Source organism: Haemorhous mexicanus, chromosome 6 (assembly GCF_027477595.1).
Source record: "Haemorhous mexicanus isolate bHaeMex1 chromosome 6, bHaeMex1.pri, whole genome shotgun sequence".
Taxonomy (NCBI): Eukaryota; Metazoa; Chordata; class Aves; order Passeriformes; family Fringillidae; genus Haemorhous; species Haemorhous mexicanus.
Window position 1 is genome coordinate 11,329,358 of NC_082346.1, and position 13,286 is coordinate 11,342,643.

At 65.3% G+C, this 13,286-nt stretch overlaps 4 protein-coding genes across 4 annotated transcripts; 2 read left to right on the top strand and 2 right to left on the bottom strand.

Moving 5' to 3' along the window:
• Positions 1–305: 305 nt before the first annotated feature.
• On the top strand, positions 306–5,596 carry SSH3 (slingshot protein phosphatase 3). The gene is given in 15 exon segments (XM_059848137.1): positions 306–911; positions 1,425–1,570; positions 1,696–1,861; positions 2,378–2,496; positions 2,559–2,630; positions 2,721–2,786; positions 3,215–3,403; positions 3,525–3,618; positions 3,702–3,830; positions 3,899–3,945; positions 4,025–4,171; positions 4,411–4,611; positions 4,861–5,029; positions 5,031–5,123; positions 5,203–5,596. Coding segments are annotated over 15 exon segments (2,439 nt in total). The 3' UTR covers positions 5,398–5,596.
• Positions 5,597–6,902: 1,306 nt separating this feature from the next.
• POLD4 (DNA polymerase delta 4, accessory subunit) lies at positions 6,903–8,071 on the bottom strand. Its single transcript, XM_059848505.1, has 3 exons — positions 7,770–8,071; positions 7,570–7,681; positions 6,903–7,478 (listed from the first exon to the last, which is right to left on the bottom strand). Exons 1-3 carry the CDS (start codon positions 8,005–8,007, stop codon positions 7,454–7,456), a joined length of 375 nt encoding a protein of 124 aa, XP_059704488.1. The 5' UTR covers positions 8,008–8,071; the 3' UTR covers positions 6,903–7,453.
• Positions 8,072–8,931: 860 nt separating this feature from the next.
• LOC132328325 (glycine N-acyltransferase-like protein 3) lies at positions 8,932–10,919 on the bottom strand. The gene is made up of 5 exons (XM_059848164.1): positions 10,842–10,919; positions 10,333–10,440; positions 10,119–10,239; positions 9,424–9,544; positions 8,932–9,352 (listed from the first exon to the last, which is right to left on the bottom strand). The coding sequence occupies exons 1-5, from the start codon at positions 10,917–10,919 to the stop codon at positions 8,932–8,934; spliced, it is 849 nt and encodes a 282-aa protein (XP_059704147.1).
• A 386-nt stretch (positions 10,920–11,305) lies between these two features.
• LOC132328326 (glycine-N-acyltransferase-like protein 3) lies at positions 11,306–13,175 on the top strand. Its single transcript, XM_059848165.1, has 5 exons — positions 11,306–11,383; positions 11,807–11,914; positions 12,009–12,135; positions 12,214–12,331; positions 12,773–13,175. The coding sequence occupies exons 1-5, from the start codon at positions 11,306–11,308 to the stop codon at positions 13,173–13,175; spliced, it is 834 nt and encodes a 277-aa protein (XP_059704148.1).
• The last annotated feature ends 111 nt before the right edge of the window (positions 13,176–13,286 follow it).

A 13,286-nucleotide genomic window follows, 5' to 3' on the forward strand; every position in this document is an offset into this window, starting at 1 on the left:
TTGTTTATATTACATGGGAAGAGCCCCCTGCCCAGGGAGTGGGGCTTGGCTGGGGATCACAAGGGGTTCTTTGGGGGTGAGCTGCCGGGGACTCTTGGGGCATTCCCACCGGCTGAAACCTGGGGTGTCCCCGGTGCCAGGGTCCCTCGGGGGGTCCACAGTTTCTGGGGATCTGGGAAGGCATCACACGTTCTGGGCGCCTGGGGGAGGGTCCCAAGAGCCAGGGGCCCTCGGATGGTTCCCACTTTTGGAGGATCTGGGGGTGTCTCAAGTGCTGGAGTGTCAATCCTGCCTTGTCCGCACGGATGTGGGGCCAGGGGGGCTCCGGGGCACCCGAGAGGTGCCGCTCTGAGGGAGGGCGCTCTGGGGGTCCCGGCTGCGGCGTTCCCGCGGCGGGGGGAGCCGTGCCGCGCCGGGACGTGCCCGGGGCCGTGCCCGCTCCCGCTCCCGTTCTCGTTCCCGTCCGGGCGGGGCAGCGGCGGCGCTTCCTGGTGCGGGGGGGCGGCGCGGCGGGGCATGGCGCTGGTGACGGTGCGGCGGGCGGGGGGCTCCGCCGGGGGCCCCGCGGTGAGTGCGGCACTGGGGCGGGCGGGGACGGCGCATCCCGGCAGGGACGGCACGGGGGACGGGCGGGGGGTCCCGGAGTGACCCGGGAGGTCCCGGTGCGGGCTGGCACGGGGGCTCCTGGGGGAGTACGGGCTGGCACGGGAGCTCCCGGGGGAGTACGGGCTGTCCCAGAGCCGCGGGGGCCCCGGTGCTGGGGCACGGGGTGGGCCGGGGCGTCCCCGAGCCTCTGCGGGTCCCGGTGCCCTGGGGAAATGGGCCGGTCCGGGGAATCCCGGTGCGGGGAGCACGGGCTGCGCGGGGCTTTGTCGGAGCCCCGGGGGTTCCCGGTACTCCGGAAGGTCCCGGTACGGAAGGTGCCACTGTCCCGGGGGTGCCAGCGCGGGGGCGGACGGGTGAAGGCTGCTCCGGTCGCTCCCGGTGCGAGGTCATCCCAGGCGCTTCCGATGGGACTTTCTGGGAGCTTACTGGGAGAGAGTTGCCCTCAGCACGCGTTGGAGTTTCCTGTGCTCCCGCCTGGGGTTTCCCCATAGCTAAGGGAGGAATATGGAGTGTGGATGGGGGTGTTTGTCCCAAGCCGCTCTCACTCGTTTTGCCACCTCTCCCAGTCCCTTCGCTGTCCCGGTGTCCCCTAGTGCTTCCCCCTCCCGCAGTGACCACTGGGCCTTTCTGGGTGTTCATCCCGGGCCCTCCCTTCCAGCGCTTTCAGCCAGCCAGGGATGGCGGGCACAGGGACGAGACACCCCCTCGGCCATCCCGCCGGGGGTCCCCAGGGATCCATCTCCACACTGGGACCCCCAAAGGGTCCCTATGCCCCCCCTGGGGCCCACACTATTTGGTGGGGGCAGGCATGGGTTTAGGGGGTCACTGAACTGTGGTGTCTCTGCTGGTGGGGGCTTGAGGGACCCCCGAGCCTGGTCTATACCCTGGGGTCACATTTACCCCAGGAACTGCCTCCCAATTTGCAGGAGGAAGATGCTCCCAGACGCGCCCAGCTGCAGCGACGGTGAGAGGGAGTTCCGAAACCTCGGCGTGGGGGACACTGGGGCGGGATGGGGACACAGTTCCCCCCCTTTGGGGAGCACTCTGGGTGTGCCATCCTTGGATGCTCAGGACCCTCCTGCCCCCCAGGCAGAGCTTTGTCATGGTCAAGGGGGCTGCGCGGCTCCTGCCTGCGGAGGAGCCCCCCCCGGCCGAGCCCCCCCCAGCTGAGCCCCCCTGCCAGGCCCCAGGACAGCAGGAGCAGCACCTGCACCTCATGATGCAGCTGCTGCGCCCCCAGGACGCCATTCGGCTGGTAGGACACAGATCCACCCCTCCAGCATCATGGGAATGGCATGGGGACAGGGAAAGAGATGGATGGGGTCAGGAGCAGGGATGGAATGGGGACAGGGAAAGGGATGGATGGGGTCAGGAGCAGGGCTGGGATGGGGACAGGGAAAAGGATGGATGGGCTCAGGAGTGGGGATGGGATGGGGACAGGGAAAGAGATGGATGGGCTCAGGAGCGGGGACAGAATGGGGATGGGATATGGATGGGGACAAGACAGGGAGAGAAAATTGACAGGATGGGACAGGATGGGCTGGAATGGGGATAGGATGGAATGAAGGTGGGCACAGGATGGGGATGGAAGCAGTAACATCGAGGAAGGGTATGGGAATGCGATAGGGATGGGAACTGGATAGAATGGGATGGCGATAGAGGTGGAATGGGAAGTGATGAGGAGGGGATATGGCCCAGCATGGTGCTCATCCCTGGTCACTGGGAGCCCTGGGAAGGGGCAGACCCCCCTGCGATGCCTACCTTTCCGCAGGCAGTGCGGCTGGAGTCGGCACGGCCGCAGCGGGTGCGGTACCTGCTGCTGGTGCGGCCGGAGGAGGCAGGAGCTGAGGCGGAGACGGCGCTGCTGGGAGTGGATTTCGCCCACGAGGGGTGAGTGGGGTGCGGGGGGGCCCGGGGAGGCGTCGGCACCCCCTGACCTTTGCTTGCCCCAGGGCCACCCGCTGCACGCTGGGCATGGTGCTGCCCCTCTGGAGCGACACCCAGGTGTTCCTCGACGGCGACGGGTAAGGGGGGGGACAGAATTTTGGGACAGGGAGGGGCTTAGAGGGGTCAGGGTGGGCACCCTGACCCTTGTGTGTCCCCCTGATGCCCAGGGGGTTCAGCGTGACGTCAGGGGGAGAGACACGCATCTTCAAGCCCATCTCTGTGCAGACCATGTGGTGAGGAAGGCCAGGGCGTGACCACAGGGGGCGTGGGCGTGACCACGGGGGGCATGGGGACCACCCTGGGCATGGGGGCTGTGGGTGGCATGGGGAGCACCAGGGGGGTGGGCACCACCTTGGGGACTGGGGACATGGGCACTGCCAGGGGCCCAGGGGATCTCAGCTGTACAACAGGCACAGGGGATGTGGCACTGCTGGGGACACAAGGGATGCTGTCACCACGCTGGACACAGGGATGTGGGCACAGGGGATTTGGGTATCACCATGGGCACCGCCACGGGCACCTGGGCACGGCCACGGGGAAGGAGCTGGGGAGGGCTTGGGTGGCAGCCACATGCTGGGGATGGCCAGCGAAGGGGACACAGCAGTGGGGGGCGGCGCCAGGGTGGCGGTGGCAGTGCAGGGTGGCAGGTGCTGTGCGGCAGGGCCGCGCTGCAGGAGCTGCACCGCGCCTGCGAGGACGCGGCCCGCGGTGGGCACATCCCCGGCGGCCTCGCGTTGGCCTGGGCCCGCGGCTATGCGGCGGCGCTGGGCTCCGAGCAGAGCTGCCTCAACGAGTGGCTGGCCATGGCTGACCTCGAGTCCGTGCGCCCCGCCTCGCCCACGCCCCTCCGGTAAGCTCCCCACCATGCCCCCGCCACACCCCGCAGCCCGCTGGCCAATCGCTGCCGCGCCTGGCAGGGCATGGCCAGGGTGGGGCAGGGGACAGTGGTGACATGGCGGTGCTGGTGCCAGGCCAGCCATGCCGGAGCTGTCGGAGCAGGCGGTGCGGGCGCTGCTGCGGGAGGTGATGGCCACCGCTGACCTGGAGAACGTCACGTCCAAGGAGGTGGGTGGCACCTGGGTGGCAGCAGGGTGTCCTGGGAACGGGACGGGCTGGCAGGGCCATCCCTCACCCAGCGTGGCGCCCAGGTGCGGGAGGAGCTGGAGCGGCGCACGGGGCACAGCCTGGCCGAGCACAAGGACTTCATTGACAACGAGATGCTGCTGGTGCTGGCGCAGATGGATCGGCCTTCCCGTGTCTTCCCGCACCTCTTCCTGGTGGGCAGCGGGCACGGCGGGGGGGGTGGGTGGCAGCGTCCCCTCCCCTCACCACTGTCACCACGCAGGGCTCTGAGTGGAATGCAGCCAACCTGGAGGAGCTGCAGCAGAATAGGTGAGCACGGGGTGGCACCGTCGTGGGGCCGCGTGGGGTCACCATGGGCCGCCCCGGGGTGTCACTCGTGTCCCCGCAGGGTCACCCACATCCTGAATGTGGCGCGGGAGATTGACAACTTCTTCCCGGCGCTGTTCACGTACATGAACGTGCGGGTCTACGATGAGGAGGCGGCCGAGCTCCTGCCCCACTGGAACGACACCTTCCTCTTCCTCTCCCGTGTCCGGTCAGTGGCACCACGGGGGTGACACCACGGGTGACATGGGGGCACAGGGGCGGGAGGTGGGGCAGGGGAGAGGGGGACATGGGGAGAGGTCTTGGTGACTGCGGTGCTGGAGCATGGGATCCTGGGGAGCAGTGGGGTGGCTGGGGACATGGGTAGCCCTGGGGACACTGACATGGCTGGGGACACGGGGAGCTCTGGGGACACGGTGTCCCCAAGTGCCCCATGCTGTGGTGCCGCAGGGCGGCAGGAGGCCGGGCACTGGTGCACTGCCGCATGGGGCTGAGCCGCTCGGCCGCCACGGTGCTGGCCTACGCCATGAAGGAGTTCGGGTGGCCCCTGGAGCGGGCACTGCGGCACGTCCGGCACTGCCGGCCCGGCGTCCTGCCCAACCCCGGCTTCATGCGCCAGCTCGACTTCTACCAGGGCATCCTGAGCGCCAGGTGCGTGAGGACACGTGCGTGAGGACAGCTGGGTGGGGTCTGGCATAACCACACCCCTGTGGGGTAAGAGGGCGGAGCCTGTTGTGACCACACCCTTTTGTGTGGGTGGGTGGGCTTCTGTGGCCATACCCTACCTGGAAATGTGTGGAAAATTTTGTGGGGGAGGAGCCCATGGGAGCCCTATCCTGCCGAGGGGTGTGGGTCCCAGCAGGGGGAGTGGCCAACTGCTGATTGACAGCTCTGTGGCAGCCGGCACAGCAGCCTGTGGGAGCCCCGGGGGGCTGAGCAGGCGCCACACCCTGAGGAGGACATCACGAGGGACATGAGTGGCCTGTCACCGCTGTCCTCCCCGCTGGCGTCCCCGCAGCCCTCCGAGGAGGGGGCAGCCGGTGGTGGGCTGCTGGGGACCTCTCGCCGCCCCCCGCATCTCCCTGTGCTCTGTCATGCGGAGCATCAGCCTGCTGGAGACACCCGAGCCCCTCGAGCTGCTGGGAGAGCCCCTGGCCGCGGAGGTGAGCAGGGGTCAGGGCGGGAGGGGGGTCCAGCTGTGGGGTGACAGCAGCATGGCATGACCCCACTGTCCCCCATCAGGTGTTTGAGGCCATGGAGGAAGCAGAGGGTCCCTCTCCGAGGTCACGACCCTCTTCCCGCCCGCGCCGAGTTGTGCGCCAGGCCAGCCTGGATGATGGCCCCGCCCCGTTTTACGACCACACCCATAGTGATGGCCACACCCAGGGCCACACCCATGCCCCTGGCCACGCCCACACAGATGAACCCACGCCTTGATTTGGGGGGCATGGGACTGCACCTTCTCACTGCCGTAGCAACAATCGGATGGGCGTGGCCTAAGCCTGGGGGCGTGAGCAGCGAGCCGCCACGCCCACGCCCCGCCCACACCCTGGGGCTGGTACCTGCCTCTGCTCCAGCCCCACATGCGCAAACACCGACACCGCTCCTGTACTGTCAATAAAGTGTGGAAATGGCAGCCCCTGGTGGCTTTGTGACCCTGAGCACCTGGAGGATGGGCTGCTGTCAGTAGGGACCGGAGGGAACGCTCTGGGGACGCCGTGCGGGCACAGGGACCTAGCGGCGCCATTTTGTGCGGAACGCGGGAACTACAACTCCCGGCGGCCTTTGCGCGAGAAGCACAACTTCCGGGTTGCCGTGGCAACGGCTGCGGCCTAGGCCTGGGCTGGAAGCGGGGCTGGAAGCGGGACCGGGGCAGTTCCGAGAACTGAAGCACACAGAGAGCTCTCAGCTCGCTGTGGCCATGGTGGAGGGGAAAGCCAGGTGCTCCCCCCGCCAACCCCGTGAGATGGTGTCAACCCCCTCCCACCCTCCCACCATGATGTCCCTTCATGTTGTCCCCCCTGACCCACAGGACACCTTCCACTAGTCCAGGTTGCTTCAAGCCCCGTCCAACCAGGATTTGGACACTTCCAAGGCTGGGGCAGCCACAGCTTCTCTGGGCAATCTCTGCCATGGCCTCATCACCCTCACAGGGAGGAATTTCTTCCCAAAATCCCACCTAAATCCACCCTCCCAGGGAAGGAAGTTCCTGGCTGGAAACTGCCCCTGAGGCTGCTGCTGTCCATTTCCATCTCCCAGAGTGGTTCCTGCAGCTGGAGCCATCCCAGACACTTCCCCCTTTCCTGGGACACCCACCAGGCTGGGACTGACCCTCTGCCAAGGAACGAGCATGGGAATCTCCCTCCTTCCCACCAGGAGGGCACAGCCCTGGGTTGGCTGGGTGTAGGATGCTTAGTTTTTGGAGGTCCACCTAAACACCTCTATCCTGAGCTTAGCAGAGGAATTATGTCCTGTCTGTAGAAGATATCCAAGGGACTGCAGCTCCAACAGCAGGGCCAGATCCAGCTGGATATCCAGCAATCCAGAGGGTCGGAAGCCTGCAGTGCGAGTGGGATGGGAGCTGTGGGTGGCCCCCCACCCATCCCACCCCATCCCACCTTATCCCAGGTTACTGCTGGCTCCAATGCTCCATTGCAGCCAAAACTCTACCTCTGCACTAATTCGTAAGTAGTAACCAGTATTCTGTGAGGATAGCTAGAAAAAATTAAAAATACTAATTAGCAGCATAAAAAAATAATTTAGACTGCTAAAAATTAAAAAGACATCACTACTAAAATAAAAAAACTATAAAATTCCACCATATAAATACCCATATCCCCAAAATTAAAGCTAATAAAAAGCACCAAAACAATCAACAAAAAAAACCTAAATATATTCTAGCGGGTGCAGTAGCATTTAATCAACACTAGACCCACCACAGATAGAAACAATTTATTTTATTGACGAAACAACAGGAAGAGCTGGTGAATTAAGTCATCGATAACTCGAATAATTAACAGACACATCCTGTTATTTATGATTCTGCACACAGCAAAGCTGCTAATTTGGGCTACTAAACATATGAATCCCACAGGACACTGTCCCCCTTCCCACCCCACTGCAGGACATCCCCACCATCCACAGCCCCCTCAGCTCACTTGCACCTGATTTTATGCCTCATTCTTCATTTTTTCACCCCATTCCTGGGGGAAAAAAAATCCCACCTCCCTTTCTCCACCCAAGAACACATTTTTCTCCCTGGGTCCCAGCTGGGTGGCATTAAACTGTGTGATGGACACCCCACCTGGCTTTTTTGGGGGGGATGCACCTCCCTGCCCTCCCCTGCACGCCAAGGGCTTCACCCCACCCCGTGCCCCCCAGACAGCACACGGCACCCCTTCCTTTGCTCACACCAGCTTTAATCCACCCGCTGTCCCTGCAATGGGGTCTGGGGCCGTCGGGAATGGTTCCCCCGCTCCCTCGGCGCGGCCGCTCACAGCTCATACTCGTGCCACAGGCTGCGGGGGCACAGCGGGGTCAGCGGGAAGGGCGGGGGAGGATGCCCGTGCCCCCCAACCACCATCCCACCCCACCCCATCCCACACCCACCTGTAGGTGACATCGGGGTTGTCGCCATGCTCCAGGAGGGCGTCACGGATGGGGCCGGGGGGGCTCAGTCCCAGCTCTTGTGCTCTCTCCCAGCGCTGCAGGCGGGTGATCCCTGCGGGACACCGGGGGCTCAGCGGGGCCGGGGGGAGGCCAGGACCACCGGGACAAGCGGGGGAACCAGGACAACCGGGGGTGCTCACCGCTGCAGGGTCCGTACTCCCAGGAGAGGTCGAAGCGCCGCAACATCTCCATGAGCGCCGGGTCCGGGGGGGGCTGCGAGGGGGCGCGGGGACAGTCCCGCACCTTCAGCTGCGCCTTGTCCTTGTCCTTGTCCTTCCTGTCCTTGAGCCTGCCCGGGGGCCGCGCCGAGCCCCGCCGCCGCCGCCGCGGGAAGGAGTCGGTGATGCGCCGGGGCCGCTCCATGGCCCTGCGCGACATGGAGCTGGCACGGCCCCGCCACTACCGGGAACCGGGCGGGACCCGCCCCAGCCCATGGCCGGGCGGAAGCGGCGGGGCCAGGCCGGGGAACCGGCCATGGGCACTCTCGGCCGCTGCCACCTTCGGCCACAGCCGCCCTTGCGGTGGTGCTGGTCCCCCGCCCCGCTCGGCACCCGCCGGCTGTCCCCCGGTGCTGTCACCTCCCCATGCTGTCCCTACCAGCAGCCGCGCTGTCACCCCCGCGGCAGTTCCTGTCACCCCGAGGGCACTGTCACCTCCATCCCAGTGTTCCCTGTTCACCTGGCACTGTCACCAGTGTCAGTGACTGTCACCCCAGGTGCCAGTCACAACTGGCACCTCCGAGTTGTGCCCGCTACGCTCTGGCATTTTCACCCCTGTGACTATCCCCATCACCTCAGGCACTGTCACCCCTGTGGTTTCTCCCTGTCCCCCTGGACATTGTCACCCCCATCCCAGCACTCCCCACCAGCCTGATCACTGTCACACCCCTGTCTGTCCCCATCAGCCCCCCAAACCATGACTCACGCTGTGACACTGGTCTGCCCTGTCCCACTGCCCTGTCCTGTGTGTTGCTGTCTGTCCCTCTAGTGTCTGCCTGTCCCACCTCCAGCTGTGGGTGACATCGCCCTGGTTCAGGGGGTAACACCACAGGTGCCACCAGTGCAGATTTGCCTGGGGCTTTCAGCCCTCCCTCGGGGAACTGAGAATAACCGAGATGCGTGCCCTGGAACGGGTTGACTCCCAGGGGACCCCGCCGTGTGCCTCAACGGTGACACGTGAGCCATCAAGCTGTGTCACTGCTGTAACGGTCACTGCTGGGGGGACACAACACCCACGGCAGCCATCCGAGACTCCACACCGCTCTTTAATTTGAGGTGGGCACAGAGAGGGGACAGCAGTGCCTCAGGGCCCGTCCCTGTCCAGGCCGGGATTGTGCAGGATGTAGCGGCACACCCCGGGCAGGCGCTGGTTTCCCAGCATCTCCTGCAGCTGCTGCATGGGCCGGTTCCCCAGCGCCGTGTGCCCAAACGTGGGGAAGCCACGGGCGTGTGCCCGCTGTGCCGCCACCGTCAGGGCCACCTGCATGTGCCCGTGCCGCCGGTGCTCGGGCAGGGTGTAGCTGTGGGTGCCCGTCCCGAAATGATCCGTCAGCACCCAGGCGACGGGCTGCCCACTGCCATCCTGCAGGCAGACTTGAGGGAAGCGCCCCAAGATCTCAGCCAGGAAGCGCCGGCTGCGGGCGTTCCCCCCGTAGGGCCACGTGTTGTTGAGCAGGTCCACGTGCGAGGGGCTCAGGGAGCCCACACGCACCCCGGGGGCTGGCCTGGGCGAGGCAGGGGTCAGTGGGGGGCTCGGGGGTGTCCCCGTGTGGGGACAAGGGTGGGGGGCTCTCACCGGGGCTCCGGCATGGTGCTGGGGTCAGGGTGCCAGTAAGAGTAGTACTCGACAATGTCCAGCTCCACACCCTTCTTCCCTGCCAAGTCCTGGGACACCATGGCCAGGCCGTCCTGCAGCCCTGGGGATGGGGATGTCAGCGGGTTCTGTTCCCCCTGTGCCCCACCATCCCTGTCCCCAAACCCGCTATATGACCCAAGTGTCTTCCTCATTGTCCCCAGGGCCTACATGCAACCCCAGCCTATATTCCCAGCTTCCAGTACCCCAATCCTGCTCCCATCCTCCCCAAGTCCAACCCCAGTACTCCCAGTGTCCACAAATCCAGCTGCAATGTTTCCCAGTGCACCCAGCATGCCCAAGTCCAACTGCAGTACCCCCCCCCCCCCGCCAGGACCCTGCTTCCAGCAGTGCAATTCCCCGCTGCTCCCCAGCACCCCCAAATCCCACCCCAGCACTTCCCACTGGTATCACCCACCAAACCCCACGCCAGCACACCAAATCAGGCCTCCAGTGCTCCCCAGCACCCAAACACCCATCCCCAGCATCCCCCAGCACCCCCAATCCCCTCCTACAGTACCTCCCAGTCCCTCCCTGCCTCCAACAGTGCTCCCCGGTGTCCCACGCTCCCAGTGCTGCCCAGAGCATGCCCAGGCCCTCCCCAGGCCCCCCCCAGGACCCCGGTGTCTCCAGGCCACCGATGATGGTGAAGGCGGCGTCCCAGCGCAGGCAGCCGGGGGTCTCCAGCAGTGCCCGGTACGCCCCCAGGTCCCGGTAAAACCCTGCCTGCGTGTTCCAGTAGCCATCGTTCGCCGGCACCTGGGGGCACCCACGGCTGCTCTGAGCATGCCTGGCACGTGCCAGGGGCTGTGTCACCCCCCTCCTGCAGTGCCCCATGTCCCCACTGGCCACCTCTCCACTGGGCCGGGCCAGCACAGCGCCAAATTCGGGCCACTTGTCCACCAGCACCTCAAACTGGCCAGGGTTGCCCCGGTTGATGTTCAGCACGGCCCCGAAGACCTAGGGGAAAAGGGGGTCAGCCATGAGGGACAAGGAGGGGACGGGGGGGGTCAGGGATGGGGGCAGATGTCGGGTCAGAGTTATAGGGGGGTTGTGGGAGCAGATGTGGGGTCAGAGCTGAGGGGAGGGGGGCAGGTGTGGGGAACAGGGCAGCAAAAAGGGTCCCTAATGACACAGGGGTCCCCATCACCAGCAGAGCAAAGGGCAGGGGTGGTATTGGGGTCCCTCTCACGACAAGGAGGATATTGGGGTCCCCATCACAGCAACAGATGAGTGACACTGGTGTCCCAGTCATGCACAGTGCAGGGCTGACAGCAAGGTTCCTGTGACTGGCAGGGTGGGGGTAGCATTGGGGTCCCTATCGTGTCACAGGGCAGGGGTGACAGTGGGGTCCCCATCACCGGCAGGGCGATGGGCAGGCTCTTCCTCAGGATCCCCTCCAGCTGCTGCAGATGGGCAGAGCATGTCAGGATCTTCATTGTCCTGCTGAGAGACCCTCAGTAACAGGGGGACAGGGCAGCCAGGCATGGTCCCTGTCCCCATCCCTTTCCCCGTGGTCCCCATCTCCTCCAGCACTCACCCTGCAACAGTCCTGAGTCTGTGGGTTCTGGGGGGCTGTGGAGTGGGAGTCTGGAGACTGTGTGGCACTCAGTGACAATGGTTACCTCAGCTGTCACGGGCCAGCAAGTACCCCCTGCCTTGGGGGGCAACGGGCAGGGTCCATCCTGCTGAACATTGGGCACCGGGCCAGCCCTGTGGCTGCCTGGGGATGGGTGCCTGGCTGGGACACTCTGGGACATTGCCCCAGTGCCACCAGCTCCCCACGGATCTTCAGTGTCCCCACCTGCCCCACGGTCACGAAGCCATGCTGGTCCTGAGGTGCCCAGCCCAGCTGCAGCTCCTGGAGGAGACCCTGCGGAAGAGCCTGCCCACCACCCTGCCGGTGACAGCCACCCCGAGGATCCCTCTGTCCCCTCTGCCCTGTCCTGCTGGTGACAGAGTCCCTGGGGACCCCTCTGTCCCTCCCTCCCTCCCTCCCTCCCTCTCTGCCGGTGGTAAGGACCCTGGGGACTCCTTTGTCCCCTCATACTTGTCTTATCAGCACTGTTGACTCCCGGGACCCCCATGTCCCTGTCCCCTGTCCCCTCTCCCCTGCCTTGCCAGTGATGAGGACCCTGCGACGTCTCTGCCTCCCCACCTGCCACCTAGCCTGGTGGTGACAAGGACCCCTCTGTCCCCTCTCCCCTGCCCTGCTGCAGACAGACCCTGGGGTCTCTATTGCTCCCTCTCCCCTGCAGGTGGGGGACTGGAGGGACTCTAGTCCCCTCTGTCCTGTCCTACAGGTGACAATTACCTTGTCATGTAGGTCTTGGGGACTGTGATGACGGTGGCCAGGGGGAACCCGGCCTCCCACGAGGTGCTGGTGGACTCCTGGCCCAATTTCAGCATTGTCCTGACCCGCCTGCGCCCAGAGGTGCTGTCCTGGGTGCCCCTGCCCTGGCAGCAGCACCCCACACCCCAGGCGCCTGGGAATTGGGGTGCCACCCTCAGCTCCATGTCCCTCCCAGGACCACAGGGACCCCAGGGACTACTACACCAACCAGCTGTCCGTGTTCTACCGGGGCAAGGGAGCCCTGCAAGCACTGCTGGAGAGCACTGAGGCGGTGACCCGGGGAAGAGCCTTCCAGATTCTGGGTAAGGCTGGCACTGGGAGGACACAGGGCTCCTGTACCCTCCATCTGGGTCCCCTGTCTGGCTGACAGGGTGTCCCAGGGATGCAGGATGGGCTGGACGAGGCTGTGCAGGACGTGGCCAGTGCCAGGGGGCTGAAGGTGGAGACAATCCGGTACCAGGCACTGATGAGCCCCAAGCCCCCCCAGCCCCGCAGGCAGTGAGTGAGGGGCACTGGGGGGACAGGGGACACTGGGGGGACATGGGACACTGGAGGCACATTGGCACTGAGGGACCAGTCACATCCTTGGGTGGCACACGGAGACCTATCACATTTCGGGGTAGCACAGCGGGGTCATAGTCACCTCCCTTGGTGGCACAGCAGTCCCCAAGCAGATCCCTGATAGGCACAGGGAGACATGAGTGGGATCACTGAGCACACCCCTGGGTGGCACAGGGGTTCCCAATCCCACTCCTAGGTGGTATGAGGGTCCCAGATTCCATCTCTGGGTGGCACAGGGGTTCCCAGCCCCATCCCTAGGGGAAACAAGGATCCCAGATTCCATCTCTGGGTGACACAGGGGTTCCCAATCCCATCCCATCTGCTCTCCCAGCTGGGACCAAGGTTCAGCATTCCCCTCTCTGCTATGCCCTGTTGCAGGATGCCCCCGGGCCTGCGCCTGGTACCTGTGTCCCCATCCCACGTCCCGCTGCTCAACGCCACGTGGGCACTGGGGGGCAATGCCCGTAGCCGGGCATTCCTGCTGGGGCTGGTGCGGATGCTGCCCTCCGCCTGCGTGCTGGGCCCGCGCGGCCGCCCGCTGTCCTGGAGCCTGCTGGATGGGCAGGGCTGCCTGCGCCACGGCTACACAGTGCCCGCCTGGCGCGGGCACGGCCTCACCGGACTCCCACTGGCCGCGCTGGGCCGGGAGCTGCACAGCCGCGGCTTCCCCATCTACTGCTTCGCGCTGCCCCAAAACATGCCCGTGCTGCACGCCCTGCAAGCCGTCGGCTTCGTGCCCCAGCCCGGAATCTTCTACATGATCCTGGGCACTCCGAAGTAGTGCCCAGGGAGGGGGTGCCAAGGTGGGGGGTGCCTGTCCTTGGGGTGGGGTTACCTGGATCCCCACCCTGTGAGAGAGGGGAACACCCCCACACTGAGCTCAGCTTGGAAC